The sequence below is a fragment of the Lichenostomus cassidix genome, chromosome 8 (genome assembly GCF_008360975.1).
Source record: "Lichenostomus cassidix isolate B80296 chromosome 8, HeHo_3.0, whole genome shotgun sequence".
NCBI classification, from domain to species: domain Eukaryota; kingdom Metazoa; phylum Chordata; class Aves; order Passeriformes; family Meliphagidae; genus Lichenostomus; species Lichenostomus cassidix.
The window spans coordinates 9,361,475-9,382,326 of record NC_139489.1 but is presented as its reverse complement, the minus strand read 5'-3'; the positions used below and the strand labels follow the sequence as shown (position 1 = coordinate 9,382,326).

At 43.4% G+C, this 20,852-nt stretch overlaps 1 protein-coding gene, 1 long non-coding RNA gene and 2 other non-coding genes across 7 annotated transcripts; 1 reads left to right on the top strand and 3 right to left on the bottom strand.

Moving 5' to 3' along the window:
- Positions 1 to 1,255: 1,255 nt before the first annotated feature.
- On the bottom strand, positions 1,256 to 18,522 carry KIF2C (kinesin family member 2C). Of its 4 annotated transcripts, XM_085067763.1 has the most exons (22): positions 18,359 to 18,522; positions 18,157 to 18,251; positions 16,281 to 16,382; positions 16,012 to 16,060; positions 14,224 to 14,265; positions 13,247 to 13,366; positions 12,386 to 12,502; positions 11,891 to 11,991; positions 11,540 to 11,635; positions 10,508 to 10,562; positions 10,263 to 10,425; positions 9,892 to 9,982; positions 8,275 to 8,338; positions 7,062 to 7,153; positions 6,687 to 6,829; positions 5,054 to 5,258; positions 4,501 to 4,611; positions 3,946 to 4,013; positions 2,645 to 2,747; positions 2,448 to 2,567; positions 1,973 to 2,099; positions 1,256 to 1,781 (listed from the first exon to the last, which is right to left on the bottom strand). In XM_085067763.1, the coding sequence occupies exons 1-22, from the start codon at positions 18,420 to 18,422 to the stop codon at positions 1,705 to 1,707; spliced, it is 2,205 nt and encodes a 734-aa protein (XP_084923889.1). In that variant the 5' UTR covers positions 18,423 to 18,522; the 3' UTR covers positions 1,256 to 1,704. The 4 variants fall into 4 exon arrangements, with proteins under 4 accessions (XP_084923889.1, XP_084923891.1, XP_084923890.1 ...); XM_085067765.1 differs by lacking the exon at positions 12,386 to 12,502; XM_085067764.1 differs by lacking the exon at positions 14,224 to 14,265.
- Positions 18,523 to 18,600: 78 nt separating this feature from the next.
- Positions 18,601 to 20,138, top strand: LOC146433806 (uncharacterized). Its single transcript, XR_014853715.1, has 2 exons — positions 18,601 to 18,818; positions 19,816 to 20,138. It is a non-coding gene; the product is annotated as an uncharacterized LOC146433806 (long non-coding RNA).
- Positions 18,930 to 19,044, bottom strand: LOC146433807 (U5 spliceosomal RNA). The gene has a single exon (XR_014853908.1). It is a non-coding gene; the product is annotated as a U5 spliceosomal RNA (small nuclear RNA).
- A 507-nt stretch (positions 20,139 to 20,645) lies between the features above and the next one.
- Positions 20,646 to 20,760, bottom strand: LOC146433805 (U5 spliceosomal RNA). The gene has a single exon (XR_014853889.1). It is a non-coding gene; the product is annotated as a U5 spliceosomal RNA (small nuclear RNA).
- Positions 20,761 to 20,852: the final 92 nt, after the last annotated feature.

The following is a 20,852-nucleotide window of genomic DNA, read 5'->3' as shown; positions in this document are numbered from 1 at the left end:
GCTGAACATTTCTTGTTTATTTTGGAATTCTCCTGTCTGTTGGTGCTACTAGGGCAGGGCAGGAACCCAGCATTTCCCATTAGAATTGCACCAAGAGGCCCAGATTCAAGTCATTGTGTGCTTCTTCCCCCTTCCAGGGTAGGGGCTGAAGGCCTGCAGATCAGGTCTCTAACTCCTAGGTGGATATATGGAAAATAAGCAGTATTAGGTCCACAGAGGGAAGGTAATGGGCAATACTTGGTTCCTTGCACCAGACACACTGGATAATATGAGTATTAACACCTGAAGTGGAACAGGATTGTCTTGCTTTTCTCCAGACTTAGTAGGGCATAACAGCCCTTTTACTCTGGATGTGGCATCTTAGTATGATGGCGGCAGAGCCCATGTCCAAGTCAGCTTTGACAGTTCAGAAACCCTTAGGGTGCTCAGCCCCACACTGCCCCCTGAACCTAAACTGTTGATCATGAAGTGTCCCAGCTGTGAAAGAGGATCCTGCCTGGGTTGAAATATCCCTTCTTTAGTTGCTTGTGACTAATGTTTGCTCACATCCCTCAAAGATCTCTATTGCTGTCTTTTCCAGGCCAGACCTGAAACATGGCACACAAAAATTGATTCAGTCCAGGCTGCATAATGGGCCTCCAATATAGTTGGCATCCCCAGACACATGGCAAGGATGCCATCCACAGAAGGCAGGTGCAGAACTGGGGGGCACTATCACTTAAATTACACCCTTGACTTTCAGAGGGAGAAGGCAGCTCTAAGAAAAGAGGGAGTTAAGGGTAGAAGGAACCCTTTGTGATCTGATGTTTGCATAGCTGCATCCTGGGCTGCTAAACCTAGAGCCCAGAGGACCATTTATGCTTTCCAAGACAAGCCCTGAACTGAGCTGAACAAATGAGAAAGCAGGCACCAACACATGCCTCACAACTGTTCATCTCCCAGCCTGCTCGTTCCCAGAGGACAGGGTGTGTAGGGCAACCTGGACCCAGGTTGCACACAAGGGCCAGAGTAGCACATTACTGCACCTAAGCCAGCTTCCCCCATTGTCAGACAGGTTCTAGACAGCAGGATCTCAAAATTAAGAGACAAAACCTATTATGAGTAACTTTTATGCAAACATTACAAGAATAAAGACTCTGAAAAGAAACTGCATCCAGGAAATCAGCCTCCCTACCAACAACCAGCCAGCCTTTTAGGAGCCGTTAGACTTTACCAAAATCAGCAAGAAATATTTTTTATAGGACAGATAAGATAATTAGATCCAAGAGCATTTATTTATTCAACATCTTAAAATACTGGTTTTTACAATCACATAGTCCATTTTCTTTCTAGAAAAGCAAAACTTGGAACAGTTTTGCAGTGTTTCAAGCACATCTGAAAAAGGTTATATACTATACATGTGTATTTAGTTCTGTTAGGGGAGACAACTGTCACTAGCAAAGGGCCAGATGCCAGACATCTCGGGCAGAGACTGCAGACTCTCAGGCCCCCTACCCAAACCTTGCAGTGGGTGCATTTTAGCACTTTGCTGAGTACCCTGATACAGGCCATGGAGAAAAAGGCTGCTGTGTTCACTGCCCTTGGGCACGTGTGACCTGCAGACACTACCACACTTAAAACAGGAGTGATACAAACCACTGACGAACATGCAAGACAAGACAAGTGCATCCAAGATTGCTTGTGAACCAGGTTTTGCTGTAATGACTAAGGCCTTTGCCAGCTTATCTGCTTGCTAGCTTGCTCCTCCAGTTGCATGGCAGTCCCGAGGGCATCCAGTGTTTCTGTAAAGAAAGGTAAGAGAAACAGGGTGACTTACCTGGAAGCTGAACTCCCCAGCCCAGCTGTCCCTCTCAGGAGACCTAAGAGCCACGTAGGACTGGGTGCTCAAACCCCCACATCTATGCTGGTGTAATTTTCAGGTCTTTGGGAAAGCATTAGTGACAGTGCTAGTCAGAGACAGGATCTAACATACCTCTGACACTGAGGAAATTTCTTGAGCTGTCCTCTACAAAGTACTTAGCTCTGCTCACAAAGGTCTCAAGATCATAGTCTGGTTTCTCCGTGATTCTCAAGAGGTAGTCAAGTTCAGTCACCATTCTCTGTATTTACAAGGATAACAGTGATGAGAAATGGACTTTCTGGAAGTTCAATTAGTTTCTTCAGTCTGATCAACATAGCTGAGCTTCTACAGACCAGGAGCAGTCATTGCTCATTAGCAGAAAGTAGAAGTTGCCATTTGGAGAGGAAAGGGGACTGGCAAACACACTGGAATACCCCAGTTTAACCAGTTGGGCCAGGAAAAAGTTGGCAGTGAGAAAAAAGTAATACCACTGTACAGCATCTTGCATTATAGCCTAGAGCCTCCCCAGCAGCGCTTGGCTCAGACAAGGCAAGCTGCCATCAACATGTAGAAGGCACCTTGGGCTGGGTTTGTTGCTTCCCCATACCTGTCTCAGTTCTCTGAGCTGTTCTACAACCTTCTCCTCCCGTTCACTAATTTGAGTCATAACGTCACGATAGCTGAACATGTGGGGAGAGATTTCTTCCTCCTCCTCATCCTTGGAGAACTGCATGAAACAGCCCAAGTAAGAACAGCAAGTTTTTCCCAGCTTTAAGCTCTGTTCAGCCCACTGCACACACATACATTGTATTGAAGACCTGAGCATACTGTAGTGGTCTCTGCTTCCTCAGTCTCCATCTGATTCTGCATGTCACCACCTCCATCATGAGGGCTGAGCTCTTTCACTCTGCAACAATAACATTTGTCACTCAAATTCTTCTGTCAGTTTCTTGGCTACAGCATCACAAAGCAGCTACTGCAATCAATCAGTGCTCAACACGAAACAAATCAGTTGCACTTAAAGTTGCATGATTACCACCCCCAGATCAAGCTCATGTGGGCAGAAACCCCTGAAGACTGTGGGAAAGAAAACCAAGAGATATTTGTGTGAAGGAAACTTTGCTGTCTAGGCATCCAGAAGCTACTCTGGCAGTCACACTCACATCACTTGAGCTGCAACTGAAGTCCCTTCACAGTGGGTGGTACATTCACCTCAAACATAGTCCCTTAGGTCTGTGTGCATGAGCTATAGCAAATATACTATGAAGGTTGCTCTCTTAGATTAAGTAGGTTGGATTTGTAAATTAGGCCTGTAAGTGAGTTACTGTTGTGCTTATAGTAAATTCAATAGAATCTTATGTTAAATTGTTTCAATTAGGCTATGGATTAAGTGCAGTTAAAACCTTTAGGCCTAAACTATTGGTCAAGTCCAGGGCTAAGTTTGACAAGAGGGTCATGTGAACCTTGTGACTCAAGGGGAGGGTCTCCCTTATTCTTTTTTTATCCTTACCCTTTCCTTTTTTATTCTAACCCCTTTTTCCATTCCCCAGCTTCCAGATTTTAGGTTGATTTTAGTTTTAGATTTTAGTCAATTTTTTCTCTGTGTGCTTCAACCACCATTCAAGTAGTAGAATAAACCTTGCCAACAAACTCTGTCTTTCATTTAATTTTAAACCTGCTTTTGCCAATACCTTTGCCAGTGATTCTCTGAGTGACCTAAAACAATCAATTGTGACACACATTCTTAGCACACCCTTAACAGATGGCTCACAAAGTACTACAAAAGTAAAAGGCATGGAGGTAACCATTCAGGATAGGGTAAACTCCCTGCAAGAACCAGAGCAGTCTGAAGTCTAGTATGAGAGGAGAGTCCTCAGAGGAAAGGAGACATTATTCATGGTTTTACGTCATCTCTGTTATGTCTCACACAGAACACCCAGGTTAGTTTCATGTGACAGCTCTAAGATACTTTGCTTCTAACAACCAATCTCCAGGTTGCCAATACAAACAATACAAGAGAACTTGAGGTTCCAAAGGTCAGAGTAAAAGCAGCTAAAACACCTTTTACAATAAGATTAGAATCCCCAGGTTAGAAAGGCCATTACCTGTCAGCGTATCTCAGTGTGTTTAAGGTGTACTCACACGAACTCATGCCTGGAGAAATCATTGCTATCTGCAAACATAAAAGAAACCTGAGTCACTCCTGACTTTGATTCATTATTTGTCCTACAGACCTCACCACACAGCTGGGACATTTGAGGACAAAGGGTTGGAGTTGAGACAGTCAAGTCCATTTTTCTTTACTGAATCTGTGGGACATGCCAGCATCCCTGTATCCAACTTTCCACTGGCTTTGTGTGCACCTGCTGTACCTCACCATCCACAGGAAGCAAAGCCCTTTGAAAGCACACGAGGCTCTCTTGCAGATTCACTGAATGAAAAAGACTTCCACAGCCCTGCTTCTACAAGGAGCTGGGCCTAACTCACCAATTTATTATCTCAGTCAGCATGAGGAAAATGGGTTTTTGGTTGGTTTGGTTTTCCCCCCCCCACAAGATCTTAAGCTTTCTGACTTCAAAACCCCCTTCCTCTAGGGGAACATGCAGCTATTTAGTCAAATTATAGAACCTAAGCATTGTGTTTGACATGTGCATACTCACCATGCAGGTCCTTGAGTTTGCTCCTATGAAAGAGTCTCTTAGCACCTGGGTCAGCTTGCTCTCCCGAAAAGGGGTATGTGCTTTGTTCTGCCCTAAAGCTCGGATGCACTCCTAAGAAAAGATAAGTCTTGTGAATGGAGTATTTGCATCTCTCTTCAAACAGCTCTGCAAGCTATCAACCACCAATTGCTGATAAACCTAACAGGCTGAAGAATGGTCATATCTATGGCTCCAAGTTCCTCACAGTCTTTAAAACATACTCCAGGCATTTGACTGTCACAGGACAGTAGGTATAGCCATCATGTTAAAAAAAAAAAAACTTGAATGAAGCTTGAAATAGGTATACCACTGTCTGGCTTGACAAGACTGCACTGCTTTCCTGGAAACATTCTAAATGGAAATGTACTCTATTTTTAGGTTGCTCACATCCTAAACTAGTATTTTTTCAGTTGTTCTTTTTCCTTGTACTGGAAAGAAACAGGACAGATAACACCAGAATTGAACAGAATCCACACGCTGATTATCACTCTTTGCTCCCTGAGCTGTAACTCACCTTCAAAGCCAGCAAGCTCTTATTGATTTCAGCACCTTCCATCCGTGTCTGCCGATCAGCATTAGCTGTATCTGCACCCCTTTCATTTCCTGCCAGATCCACCAAGGAAAATTTGCCAATCATTTGTCCTCTTCGGCGCAGTATGATTTGGAAGCAGGCATGTGACCGTGAAGAACTGGCATTTGCAAAAGTCTGCCCAGATGTCCTAAAGCAAAGATGCAAGCAAGCCTTAGAACTGTGTCACAGAAGACAACAGGTTCTGACAGTACTAAACAAGACTTGTAGCCATTTACTTAAGTTGTTTAACCTCCTAGGGTTTATCCCACACATTATCACTTCAAGTTTGCGTGAATTATGGAATTGCTTCTGATATAAGAGCACAGAACTGCTGTGAAAAACATGAAGCTGCACCCCGCTTATAGAGATTTAAGGCTATTTAAGATGCTTGGCTCAACTCAGCCAGCCTACATGGAAATGCTTTTCTGAGTACTAAAGCCTCACGCACACTTGGAGCTTGAAGCCACACCTTCAGCACACCACATGTCATTTTCCTAATGCATCTGCCATTATACAGTAAGCTCAGCCAAGCTCCCCACTCAACAGCATTAAGCTTTGCTAGCACATTATAATCATGGTAAATCCCTTTCTCCAGCCAAGCTGGCTTGGCACTTCACCTCTGCTGTGTGGCTGCACCTGCCCCATCACTGCAAGGCACAGAGTGACATCTTTTAGTTTAAACCTCCCTGTGACCTTCACTGTCACTTATTCCCTGAGAATGCTGGCAGGTTCACTGTTCTTCCCTCATCCCTACCACTGGGGAAAGGGAGGAAGCGCAACCTAAAGCAATGCAGTAGCCAGAAACATTAAAACAGTTCATGACTAAATTGTCTGCCAAAAAAGGATGCACAGAATGCTGAATAAACTTTTAGGATGTGCATATTTGCCCATGCAGTGCAGTACAGAAGCTAATGAGGTCTGATTTGCCTAGTAATGTTTCCACAGCAGTTCCAACTTAAATGAAGCAGATTAGACTTGGTAATATAGATTTTAGCTCCCAATTAAAAACACCATTATGATGACAGAGTTGCCCCTACCACAGCCTTTCCTGCCAGGACGATGTGCCAAGTTTACAGCTGTCCCTTGGCACCTGCTTTCAAGGACTCTTTAGACAAAATCCCTGAACAACATGCAGCATTTTTGTTGCCACTGGAATAGCTCATCTAGCCTGCAGTTAAGCCAAACCATTTTTGCAACTGTGGTTCATACCAGCTGCTGTTCCTTGATTTTACAAGCCCACAGGGAGCTACTTGTATTCCTGTAAACTAGCTGATACTTCTAGAAAGCACCAAGGCAGCCATCTCAAGTGAGTGGTTTCTCTCATTGGAGTTACACAAGACATATGAACAAGGAGCTCTGACATTCTCTATGGAAGGCAGGCTGAACCACTCCCACTAGTCCTCTGTTGAGTAACCACTTTCTGATGTTTATGCAGAGGTGCTGCTCAGTGCCTTCAGTAGGAAGAACAAGCTTCTGTTTAAGTCTCAAAGCACGAGCTACAGGCATCATATATGTTTTTCTAAACGTGGAGATGCAACTGGACATGACTCCTCTTACAGGTTTTAAGGCACCAAACCTGCAGGCACTGCCAGTCGTGATCATTCTGATGACATCATCAGCAGAGCCAACTGCTATCTCTTGGAGTCCAACGACCTGGACCTGTTGCTTGCCATCCTCCAGGACTCGAAGCTTAGCCTTCTTATTCAAGAGGTCAAACACCTATATTTAGGCAACAAGATTGAGGCAAACCTGAACAAGGATTCCTTGCAAGTATTTTTCCCTGTCTTTATACAAAGCTATATAGAAACAGAACCTTTAACATAGGCTTCCAATTCAATTCCTAACACACTAAGAACAGAATACATAGAACTATAGAAAGTATTGTTTGACTCAGCTACTTATGAAATATTTGACCAAAGAAATCAGGTTGAGATTTAAAAATAAGTGTTACCTTTCCATTGTATATTTCAAAGAAAGTCACATAGACTTCCAGATTCTGATTCCTGTACCTCGGCTGGTTTAGGAGGAGGAAGACATCTTGTGCTAGTAAAGAAAGACAGAAGTTTAGTTAACTGGTTTAAAACGCATTCTTGTTGCTACTTGATCTACTTTCAAACATTGCACATCTATTAGGCAATGTTTAGCACTGAGTAACAGTCATCCAAACAAATGCTAACAGTCAGTGCTGTGCTACCATCTGGAGAACAGATTCAGCAGCATCCTTATCATGGGACTGAAAACAGGGGAATACAGAAGTTTCAACTGCTAATGTCACCCCCAGACAACAATCCTTACTGCTCTGATGGAACACTGGGATCTGCTATTGTTTTGGACAGGCCTGAAAAAGTCATGTGTTTGTGTTTCAAGTGCATCTTGCAGAAAGTCTAGAAAACATGCATCACTGAACATCTGCATTGCTGCGGTTTGGAGACAATATACCAGATGAGTTGACCCTGTGGCTAGATTCAGTGCAGCTTTTCACAATTACACTCCAGACTTTGAAGCTGAGCTGAAAAGCAAAGACTTCTTCAGGAACAGTCATAACTATTTTTCAGAAATCGGCCAACAGTTGTTCCTGGTTCAGCTGCCTTGCTGCACAGACAAGTTTCACACTGTGTCTTTCTAAAGGGAAGGTAAAGGTCAGGTTTCATGGTACTTTCCAGGCATTATATCAAGGAGGAGCTTCTAATCATCTGTTTTCTGAAATAATTTTGTACATACTAGGTTTTTTTACATTTAAGGTTTATAGGGAGAAACACAACACACACTTTTTGCATAACAAGTTTTATATCACAAATGGGTAGCATTGTATTGTACTCAGATATGTCTGAGACAAAAGCAAAGCAGAAGAACCAAAATTAAATGGTTCTGCCCAGCAAATGCTAAATTAGAAAATGTGCCATCCCTTTGCATCAGAAACAAGTATCTTCTGGTGAGCTCAGCATAGGTGTAGAAATTTACAGGCCAGAGGAAAACTATTTTGTGAAATTAATAAAAAAATAATCATATCTCCTGCAAACACCAGCTTTTATTATTGAAAACAAAAATACTTTATGTATCTTCTACTGGACATGTTTTAAACAACCATACAAAAACCAGATCTTATCTACTTAAGAAAAACAAGCATTAGTTTGATTTTTATATCTATAGAAAAATCAACTTACAGGCAAAAGCATATATGCCCTGTGAGGCATTCTGTGTTCTCCCTGAGAAGTCTCCACCCATAGTCTGTGGAGAAAAAGCCAGAAGTCAGGCATGGCACCAACAAGTCAGCCTATCTTGATCTTAGTCCCAAAAACAGACTAGGAGGTTACCCTAGATAAGCCCCAATGCCAGCAAGGTTACTGGAACAGTGCCAAATTAGTTTGCATCTTTGCTATCAGTTCAGAAAGAAGATCTGACCTACACAACAGCTGAATGCCTGTAAGGCTCTGGGGTGCAGAGCCAAAGCAGCTGTTCCTCCAAGGAAAATGTATAGCTTTGACAGTGCAACCAAACAGCCTCTGGTCAGAAGAGACAAAGCTACATTTCTTAGGATGTCAGTTGAATAACATCTTTGCTGCTACTTGCAAAAATGACATGAAAATGCAAATTTAGAGCAGACAATACCTTTAACTCCTTCAACCAAAGTATCTTTAACAACAACAAAATTTTCAGTTAGTGCTATCCTAGTGACTTGCTCTAACACTTATTTAAAACACAGCTCAATCCCATGACACATTCTCAGTCTACCAGAATTTAATGTGCAGCACTGCAGTCTCAAGGTACAGCTGTTGTCTTTGCACTAGTTCTGCCTTAGGATTGGGAAGAGAAAGTAACTTCACCTATGATTTTAGTGCATCACAGCTGCATTCCTGCAATGATGCTCAGGGTAAACAGGTTTCGCTAACCTTTCCAGTGCAATGAAGGCAGCCTGTGTTCAGACTTTTATAAACTTCCAAATTTCTTTCTGGATTACCATAGAGATCTGCAGCTCACTACATAGCACTAAATATAGGAGATCCTAGCTTAAAACTTGCCTCTAACACTGAACAACAGTAATGACTGTCTGATTACTCAAAGCAGTGGGTTAAGCCCAGTCCGGTACAGATCACTGTGGTTTGAGGTAAACACTTGTTGTGGAACAGGACAGCACATTTGACTCCACTATCAAGCTGTGAGGATTCTTCCAAATAGTTCCCAGAAGAAGAAAGTTAAACACAACACAGCTGTTGAAAATTTTGAGCAAGCTTTCTGTTTCAAGACAGAAAATAGTTTTCACAACTCCTGAAACTGCAGCTGTTAGACTGGAAGGAGTGGTTACAAAGCAAACACCCTAAACTCACCCACTTCACAAACAGTACCAGATGATTTAAATATTTATGTGCATCATTCTTATACAATTGCTGAAGTTTTTGGAATGCCTCCAAGCTCAAAACACAGGATAGACAGTAACCTTTGTCTCAGATGTAGGCTAATAGCCTCACTTTACAGACAGGAGTTAAACAGCAACAGGCATTTGAGGCAAGGAATAGCCATGATTAATACTGATAAATCAATACACCCTAAATCTTTAAAAAGCCACTTGTAGGGGATTTTAGTACAATCTTCCTCACAACCTCGAAGGAAACCCACAAGTATATAAAGCTACAGAAAGAGTTAACATCTTACTAAGTATTAGCTTTAAGACGATAAAACCAAGATCCAAACTTCTTATACAATCCTACTCATGCTCAAACATCAGGGAGCTTTAAAATACTTTATCAAAGCTAGAAAATTTCAGACCTTGGAGAAAAACTTACATGTGTCTTGCCACTGCCCGTCTGGCCATACGCAAAGCACGTCGCCTTCCCACCCTCAAAGATAGTCTCTACAAGAGGTCTAGCAGTGAATCTGAATATTCAAAAGATAAAAAATAGTTAAGGCAAATATTTCATACCCTGCTTCATCATAATTTTTAACAAGAAAAAAAAAGAAAAAGCCAAAAGCAAATCCTTAGGCAATCAGCAAGGCTATGCCAAAAATAAGCTTTAAACTTGTCAGTCCTTTGGCTTCCTCCAAAAAAAGATTTTAATACTTATTCCAGGTAGCAGTTTCTTTAAGCTAAGATGCCATCTAGCCATAGCTCCATGCTTTTATCTGAAAGTCATTCCCAGCGAGTAGCAAGCATTACCTGTATACCATTTCATTCGAAGAGTTTTCATCAAATGAAAAGTCAAATCTAAATATTTGGGTGTCAAGGTATTTTGTTAGGTCCACTTTCTGCTTTGGCTCATGTACCATCAGAATACACTTGCTTGGAACAGTAACCACGTCACATTCCTTTTTTAGAAGTTCTGTTGACAGAAAAGACCCTCAGTTTTAACAAAAATGAAAGGCCAACTGTTCAAGACAGAGCTGTTTGGTCAGTACACTCACCTTGCCTATTGAGAGGGCGCTTTCTCACACAGACACAAATCCTGTGCTCTTCTATCTAAAAGAAAAGTAAGAAAATATTACTTATTTCCCAATTACACTCACTCTTTATTACAGAGATCCAATACTCCCTCACATCCCCTTTTCTACATGCCGATCAGAGTTGCTTCTGCTTCTGAACCAACATTCACACAGGGATGTCAGTCTTAAAGTGCATTCAGTGCAAAAGAAACACTACAAATAATTTACCTTTATGTAGCATTCTCCAGCATATCAGGGGCAAATGCTGCAATGCTATAAAAAGTGCCCCAAATATTCTGTAGCAGAAAGAGTAAGAAGTGTAGTCCTTAGCCAGCTTTCCAGCAAAACTTATGATGTCAATATTGCAGCTATGGTCAAATAATTAGGCAAATTAATATTTTCATTTACCCCAGATTTTTGTGACCTGGAGTTCTTTACTGATGCAGCAAGTTTAGTTATTTGTGCAGCACAGCTACACATCAGATGAACTGACAAGTGAATATGGTATTGGGTGAGAAAGAAAGCAAAGGTAACAAGGTCTTGTCCTGTCACACAATGATTTTTAATTGCTGAGGGTACTAACCAAGCCAGGGTATTCTAGTTTTCAACCTCTACTTTTGCTTCTCGACTTTTTGACCTAGTTAAAATCACTTAAGACTTACTTATATTAACATGTTTTGTAATAGGGCAACAGTCCATTTTAAATTATATCTATTCCTATAACAACGGCTCTGCCACTTACAAACTCTGAAAAACACTGATGGTCATACATCATTGCATGATAACTGAACCACAGGCTCTTCACTAGTGACTCATGCAAAGTAAAAAAAGGCAGCTTAGCCCTAAATAGGGAAGGCAAGTGACCTCACAGATACCACCAGCTGCCTCAATCTCAATATGCTGAGAGGATTTCCAAGGTGCAGTGATACACCAACTGCTTGATGCCAAAATTTTCAGTATAAAACAGAGAAGTCTGTCTACAGGCTGCAGTTAGTAGCCTCAGTATTTACTTACTGGATCACTTATAGATAGTGGCTGGCAGTTTAAAGTTTCTCTGAATTCCTTGATCATACGTGCAAACTCCCAGTTTGGACAGGTGCTGTCAAACGCCTGCATGGAAAAAACATGGATGTGAATGTAAATGATCTGTTACAGCAAAAAAAAAGGCCCCAGAACCTATTAAACAATCAGCTGTATGCAAATAAAAGCATTTTACAAGATTCAGGACGTTCTGAAACCAGAATCAATCCATCTTTATGTACAGCTTTCTAAGAAAGCGCGTCCAAAATATGTTTTTGTTTCAACTACTGTAGGTCCAGTGTCCTATAGAATTTCTCCTTACAGGTGTGTTGTAGAGTACCCCACCTGTGCTCGTTTTATCCTGATTTCACTTATTTGAGCTTTCTTTTCTTCTCTCTTGTTTTTCATTTTCTCCATCTCTTTCACAATGTTAGATCTTCTCCGAACTAGATAAAAAGAGAACAGTTCCTTGGATTAAATTTTCATACTAGGTTTTAAGCACAAGACAAATTTTTCAGCTTTTCCAGGTTGCTGACAGACTAGCTCATACAGGAAACAATCATCTTCAGAAGGATGGCCTGTAATTTTGCTGCATTTCCTTCCCAAACCAGATCTTTCACAGAAGATGCCTTGGAAGTCACACTACAACCCTAAAGCAAAGGCAGCCTTTTTGAGGCAATACCACTATAACAGAATTACACATTTGTAATAAAAAAACCTCAAGATACCCTGTCTTGCTGCCAAAGTCACCTTTTCAAAGCTTTAGTCTCAGAGTGCATAAAGCAGCAATCACATAGTGATTCATTGCTGACTGATGAGTCAGTCTTTATCCACTGGTACCTGGGCTCTCTGAAGAGCTCGTTCTAGCAGCAGGCAGATGTTTCTCTGTATTTCCATTTACACTTGGCAGTGAGGCTTCTGGAACACAACCCAGCCCACTAGCCCTGATTCGGCCAGCTGCAGAAAGAAGCCAGACCAAAACCAATAATTAGATCACAAATATCAAGAATAATTTTGTAATTTGTAAAGCCTCATAGACCACAGGCATTCCTCAACTCCTGCAGCAGGAGACAGAATTAGCTAAAGCCTGTGGTAAATATGCAAACAAACTTTTAAATCCTTTGCCAACAGCCAACTTTTGTGCAATGCCACAAATCAAGGCCAAACCAACTAGACAAGAATTTAGTATCAAGCCTCTTATTTCAGTGTTTTTGTAGAATTTAACATGCAAGGCATGCCCTCAGCTATTCATAGGGTAGCCTAGTAAAATAAATAACTACAATTTTCTAATTCAAGGAGGCTCAAGTTCTTGCTTTACTCAACCAGTATATGTATAACTACTACCAGTATAGTTACAGGGTGTGTTGTCAGCAGCATTAAGGCACTTCTCTTCCAACTCTAGCCCCATGAATACCACTTTATGCCATTAAGCAGATACCACATCCACCCAACATGCACAACCACATCTCTCCAGCTAAGAAAGTACATCATTATGCACAGCATTGTTTCCAAAGTCCTTTGGAAAACACTTCAGGGAGGAGCCCTGGATATTTGCATAGTGGCAGATCTCTAGGTCTCTCATTTTATCCATGAAAGAGTTCAGGTTGCTCTCCCCCTGGGATTTGCAGTTTGAATAATTAAAAACACACAAAGTGAAAATTGTTTCACATTAAGAATTCACTGGGTTGTTTCTCCACTCACCAGGATGTGACAAACATCCTCGGCTTTGCAAAGAAGTGCAGGAATCTACTGCCATCTCATCTTCTGGGAAGCTGCACTGAGATTCTGTGATGGCAGCCATCCTGGAACGGCCACGCATAGCTTTGGAAACAGGAATTCAAGGACACTCAAGACATTTGCAGATAATCAAGGGCTCACAAAGTACAGAAAAGTAGAGAATAATTTGTGGTTAAAAGGCTTTTTGCCATTAGCAAAGTGCAGGACAAAGCAATGCATGTGGGTGAAAAGTGATCAATAACTACACCACTATAGAAAAGCAAAGAGTTCATTCCAGATTTGCAGATCCACTGAACTTCTTTCAGATACCACTAAGGATTCACATAAGGATATGGCATTTCCAGCACCTTAATACCTAGGAGGAAGTTACAAGTCAGATAATCAGTAAATCCTCTGAAGCATCACACTTGCAGGGCTATATCAATTAACTCTCTGATGGTGACAAGGCTACTGCAGCCTGGCAACTGGCTATGGGCAGCATCATGCCCACCCACCACAAGGGCACCAACACACAGGCTGTGTGTGGTGCACAGTGGGCTGGGAGCACTACATTCAGCTGAAAGACCCTTTATAATCACAACAACAAATCTTTGAAAAAGGTCCTTTTGTAGACAGTCTCCATTTTTACATGCCAAGGTATTTCTTTCACTGAGATCAAATCCTTTACAAAGATTCCTAGGGGAAGGATTGGAATGTTTACATTCAATAGATTTGTTAAAAAAAGCAAATCTGATATGAAAAAGAAAGTGTGATATGCAAGCTAGAACTCCCTTTACCTCTCATGACTAGCAATTATTAGAATTTATCCAGAATGAATCACCATTTTTTCAAAGGACACCAGATCTGTTGGAGACTGACAGTTCATTTCAATTCTGAACCAAATTTCTCAGAACCATACCCAAAAAAAATAAATTCAGTGCTCCTGTCTGTTAACTCTTTACCTTGAATCTTCTGCTCATGTGCAGAGACATTAGATGTGACTGCTGCAATTTTAGAAACAAAAAGCATCAGTTTCATTATACTCAGAAATGGCATTTTATTCCGTTTTCTCTGGTCACACATGCCCAGGCCTGATCGCATCTCACACTCAGCAGCACTGTTTCTATAAATGCTGGTGCTCCTAGGCAGGCAGATTAACTGGATGTTTCACTGCATCTAAATGGATTTGATTCAAGTGATTCTTGTGTGTGAAGATATTCGGCATCCTCAGAAATTCCTATTGATTTGTGGGACTGAGGCAATATCTATTTCTTAATTAATTTTGAAAGCACTGCTTCTGCTTCTCTCCTTTCCTGAGTAAGACAGAGACAGACACTTCCTGATCTTCTTTAATTTGTTTAGTCTAAGAACAAGTCTGAAGCCAAAGTTAGCTTTCTAATTGGTGCAGTGCAGAGTTTGCAACAGGACAGATACTCTGACACTCCTGGGCTTTAGCCAGTTATAACAACAGAAATTATCTGATGAATACTGAAAACGGTGCTTTCTCTTACACTCTGAGCAAATCTTCAGGGACAAGACTATGCCAGTAGGACATGCAACAGATATTTAAAATTTGCAATTAGATTCTATACTTCGAGAGAGCTGTGACCTCTGCAAGGACATCTTTCCATTAACCAGTGACTGGATTAACACACCTTGGGTTTTCCAGCTGGCTATCCAGTTCTATTAACTGACCTATATATAGACAGCCATGACATTACCACATCATTTTGCTTGTCAGTTCACAAAGTTTATGGAGTTCTCTGAATTTGAGAAAGAGCAGGATAGCCTAGTACAGAACTTCTTACACATTAAGACTCTTGGACAACTCCTGCCTCTGATGCCAGGGAATTTGTACTGTTGTCTTCTGGGACCAGCTTCCCTGCCTTGCATAGCATGCAACAGAAGAGGCCAGGCAAGCCCAGATATTTTGTTTACAGCTCAATTGCATGGAGAAGCACAAGTTTTGGCTCACTATGCACTTTAAGAGAATCATTAAATTAATAACCATTCAACCTCAGCATCACAGGTATATTACAAAGACACCTGTTATGCTGCCATTTGCAATTCAAAAAGCCTAAAGAGTCAGCTAATAAAGCTAAAAGAAGGTAGAAAACATAGGTATTTTCTAACTCCTGACACCTCAGGAAGAACAATTTCTTAGCAATCCCACACTGACATCTCTATCTACTCTTCTGGCTTTGCTCAACACATTGTATTGACATGCAATCAGGGAGCTGGGCACAGCTGCTGGCACTTTGGCTGCCTGCTCTGAAAAGTCTACAAGCATAAAGCTCTACTAATTGTCTAGGGAGAGTGCTTGATGAGGAGATATATATTTGTCACCGCTATTTCCTTCTTCTCCTTTCCACTCTCATTTTAACACTTTTAATAACTGCCACTTAATTTCTGTTGTTTGTGGCATTTGCAAAACTCCATATAGAACTTTAAAACTCACTACAACAGCAACTGACTAGTGACATTTTAAACAGGGAATAACTACAGCAAGACTGCAGAAAAGGACAATACATCAACAAACCCCAGAGCTCACAGGAGCAGGACAGCAACCTGTTAGGAAAGTTCTCACCCTAAGGAGTCCAAAACATTGGTATGAGACAGTATCCCCTTTGTTAGCACTGCCTGAATGAGCAGCCTTATGATGCAGTAAAGTAGAATATCATGGTTACAATGGAAGACCAGCACAGTTCCACAAGGATATAGCAGAGAAAAAAAAAAAATCACTTTCTTACATTCCCGTGGAGCAGGAATTTTTGATAGGGTTGTTCTACGCTTCTGTTTCTGAAAAACAAGGACTGCTGTAAGCAATTGGAGTAAGCAGCAAACATCTAGCACAGCTCTTCAGGGCAACATTGATACAACAAGAATTTTTGACCAAAGCCTAACTATGAGACAGAAAAGACAAGTTAAAAATCTCAAACTTTAAAACTGAGAGTATTATATATAACAAGACCTATGCTGTAGTACCTTAGAAGAAGCTAAACTACTTTAAAGCACTTACCGGTAAAGTTACATTGTCTTGCAAAGGAACATTCTCTTTCACATCCACAGCAGGTAGTTCTAATAATTCAGGATTTATTGCAAGCAGATCATTAATATCAACCTGCAAGAGCAAAGGCAGGATTTTACATACTAGAATAGTTCTGCTACCACTTAGGGATTGTTTTTTCTAATCTGGACTTTCAGTGAAGGCAAACAAACCTGACCCACTGCCTGGCAAACATTATGTTAAAATTGCTGGGAAGAGCAAAACATAAGCTCCTATTTCATTTGAACAGTCTGGTACATCTAAATACACCAGACAAAATGTGCTAGTTAAGCCATTTACCCTCATCTGCCAAACACCACAGAGCTCTGCAGGTGCCATAGAACACTTCTGAAGAGAAGGGCAAAGCCCATTTGGCATCCACTGCTCTAATCTCTCACAGCTAATCTTAGTAAATCTCAGCAGCTCTGTGACTTCTGTACTAGGAGAGCATTAAGTGTTTACTGTGTAATTGTGCTTACCGAAATAAACGTCAAAGAGCTGCTTAGACTCTGGGAAATGAAGGATTCAGCATTTAATCCATAACTTAATTCACCTGCATCTTTACTTGCTATTGCAAATGATTTCACCTGGGGCCAGCTATCACTTCCTGACTGACCCTCCTGTGAAATTATAATCCTGCCTTCACCAAATCATGGGGTACTCTGGTAAAGGCAGGGATGGGGCAGGCTCAAGCACAAATTCAGCAACTCAGTCTCTGTTCTGTTTTTCAAAACTATCCCTGCTGAAGACATTGAAAGCACCTGTACACAAAAATTCCACTATCACAGCAGCTTGCAACTGGAATTCACCTAACAAGACAACACAAGCACCACCAGGAAGTTCTTGAGCTATCAATTAACTTTGGAATTATTTAAGTAAAAGTCCATAAAAAGAGAAAAAAGGAAGTAGGCAAAGCTCTCTAAAATGTGAAAATACCACTTTTTAGCATAATCTGTGAAGTCTAATTCATATGGAATTGGTTAGCAGCTAATTTGAAAGTGAATTAGCTCAGAAACAGGTAAGTGGACAATGCAAGTTTGTATAAGTACATAAGAAAATTGCTGGATTTTTAAGTATCTTCATAAAGATTTAATATCTTAACACATAGATGCAATTTACCCAGGAACTATATCTGAATCAATATATTTTTTATATTTGAATGCAGCAGGCACATGCACAGAGTAAAATTTAGTTTCAAAAAAACAGCCAATAGCAACTTTAAAGATTTTTACTAAAATCCAGAGTCTGCACGTTTCTAGAGACACCTGAAGGACAAGCACATTTGCTCAGTGACAGAGACTTTAAGTGTCAGAATTTCAGACACATCAGCCTCAAAAGCCCCAGACTCCCCTTCTCCCATCTTACCTCACACTGTATTTATTTTATATTGGTGCAGACATTCAGGAAATCAAACCTGGCCTTCTTAACACAGCACCTTAGTAGTAATAAATTTTAAGGAAAGCCTGAAGGCCATAGCAAAAGACCTGGAAAGCCAACAAACAGCCCGCAGAGTTGGAAAACTGGAATATTGGGACATTCAGTATCAGCAGTCAACAGTGCGAGAGGCCCAACCCCTCCCTGATCCCTCTGAAAGGCAAAGAGCGCAGCTTTGGCGCTGCACCTCTCGCACCTTACCTCGACACGTCTGGGGCATTGCTTTCGTTATGTATAAAGCAAGGAAAGCACAGAGCCGGCAGCAGCAGCGCGGGACAAGCACTGCCCACCCCGCGGAGCAGAGGAGCTGGGCCGCACTCCCGGCGAGCCTCGGCCTTCCTGGGCCATATCCCGCCGGGCCCGGGAGCGTTGGGGCGCCCGGGGAAGGAACGGGCCGCGGGCAGCAGTCACTCACCTCCTTGCCCTTGGTGGCGTCGCCCTCAGACCACTCCACGGTCACGCTGGAGTCCTCCACGTTCACCACCTTCACCGTTGCCTTATGGATTATGCCTGGAAAAAGCCGGCGTTAAGCCCCAACCTGACCGCCTCACGCCGCCGGGACCCCCGCAGACAGCGGCGGCCGGGACCCCGCATACCCCCCATTCCCTACTCCTCACCATTGCTCCGCTGGATGTTAATGACGACGCCGGGAAAGATATTGCGGTAGAGGTGGGCGTCCATGGCACGGGCAGGGGGGATAGGAACTACGTCCCGCCCCGGCAGCGAAACACCAGCCCAGCAACCGCCGCCGGTTTAAACCCCGCGCGCCGGCGTGCCGCGGGGGCTGCCGGGAGTCGCCGCGAGACTACATCTCCCGGCAGGCCCCGCCCCCAAGGCAATCCCGAGTCTATCGGCGATGAGGCGCGGGGCCTGCCGGGAGATGTAGTCCTGGGGCGCGGGCAGCACTGCTGCTCCCGGGGGAGGGAGGTGGGAGGTGGGAGGCGATCGCTCCTGCTGCGTGAGCATAGCTGGGGGCGGGCAGAGGCGCCGCTCCCGGAAAGGGCCGCGGGACGCCCCAGCGGCGGGGCAGGATCGGGGCGGGGGAAACACTGAAGCGGGGCTGCAGGCCGTGCATTGGTTGGACAATGGTGGGGAGTTGCCGGTGTACAAGAACGGATCGCTTTCATGGGATCAGGTCGCATATTTGTAAGCCTGAACAAATTTCTGTTTTTTAACCACAATAAATGTAGCTCCACCGAAATGGAGCCTCAAAAAATTTTTCGACACTCGTGCCTGTTCCTCTCCACGGAAATCTTTAGTAAAAGGCGAAAGATTTATACGATCTGAAGAGAAACCAGAGTATACTGTCCATGTCCCGCCCCGACATACCCGGCCTATGCTCCACTCCCAACATGTCAGGGCGACACTCGCTCTCCGCCAGTCCCGACCCTGTGTCCCCGGCCCGGCCCCGCGGGCCGCACACGCCGGACAGCCCCCACAGCCCTGCCGGGGCAGCGGCCACAGCGCGGGATACCGGCGGGGCCGGACACGGCGGGGCCGCGGGGCACCCTGGGTATGCAAATCAGCCCGGTAACGGGGCGGGGCGGACTCCGCTCCGCCGGGCGCGCCGGTCTCGGTCTCAGCCTCAATAGGGGTCGCAGGTCCCCACCATGGTTTAACCCCCACCAGGGCAGCGTGGAGCCCCTCGCTCACTGCCCCCACACCGCAGGAAGGGCAAAAGTGAGAAATTCGTGGGTAGAGACTAGGTAGTTTAGTAAGTAAAACAAAATAGTATTAAATTTTAAAATGTAAGAAAAATAAAATAGAATCATAGAATGGTCTGGGTTGGAAGGGGCCTTAAAGATCATCTCATTCCCATCCCTGTGCCATGAGCAGGCACACCTCCTACTACACCAGATTGCTCAAAGCCCCATCCAACCTGGTCTTGAGCACTTCCAGGGATAGGGCAGCCACAACTTCCCTGAGCAACCTGTTTCAGCGCCTTGCTACCCTCACAGTAAAGATCTTTTTTCTAATATCTAATCTAAATCGCTCCTCTTTTCATTTTAAAATGTTCTGTCTTGCCCTATCACTACATGCCTTTGTATAAAGTCATTCTCTCTCCTTTTTATAGGCCCCCTTCAAGTATTGGAAGACCTCAACAAGATCTCTGCAGAGCCTTTTCTTTTCCAGGCTTGACAACCCCAGCTCTCTCAGCCTGTCTTCACAAGAGAGGAACTCCAGCCCTCGGATCATCTTCATAGCCTTCTCTGGATTTGCTTCAACAGATCCATGTCTTTCCTGTTTTGGGAACCAGAGAGCTGAAATCAGCATTAAAGGGTCAGAATTGCCTCCCATGACCTGCTGTCCAGGAGGCAGTTGGCTTTCTGGGCTGTGACTGCTCACTGTTAGCTCATGTCCAATTTTTCATCCATAAGAACCCCGAATTCCTTCTCAGCAGGGCTGCTCTCAGTGAGTTTTCCAGTCTGTGTTCTCCAGTTCTTGTGTCTGGGACCCAGAGGCAACACGGGGCACTTGGACTTGTTGAACTTCATGAGGTTCTCAGGGCCCTTTTGTTCAGGTCCCCCTGGATGGCACCCTGTACTTCAGGTGTGTCACCCACACCCTACAAACTGGCTGTGTGTGCACTCAATCCCACTGTCTGTGTCATTGATACAGATTAAAAGCCCCAGTCCCAAGACACAGCCCTGAAACACAGTGTTCATCAGCTGTCTCCACCTGGACATTGCATCGATGCCCACAGCACCCTGGCCGCGCCCATCCCGCCAATTCCTATATTGAAACCTCTACACTAATCCATCGTGGAAAACTGAATTGAAAACGTCAGTAGCTTCCACTCGACCTACCCGATGACACTTCCCACATTCTCTCAACTACCACTGTAAAGAACACCACATCTCCACCTCATACGCTTTTCCTCTATTTTTAAACCAGAAATGGGATAGCTCCACCGAAATGGAGCCTCAAAAAATTTCTCGACACTCGTGCCTGTTCCTCTCCACGGAAATCTTTAGTAAAAGGCGAAAGATTTATACGATCTGAAGAGAAACCAGAGTATGAACAGACACGCGTTCGCGCACACACCACCCCTCAGCTGTCACTCTCAAGGACACGGCGACACCGTGCCGCCCCAATTCTCCCCCATACCGC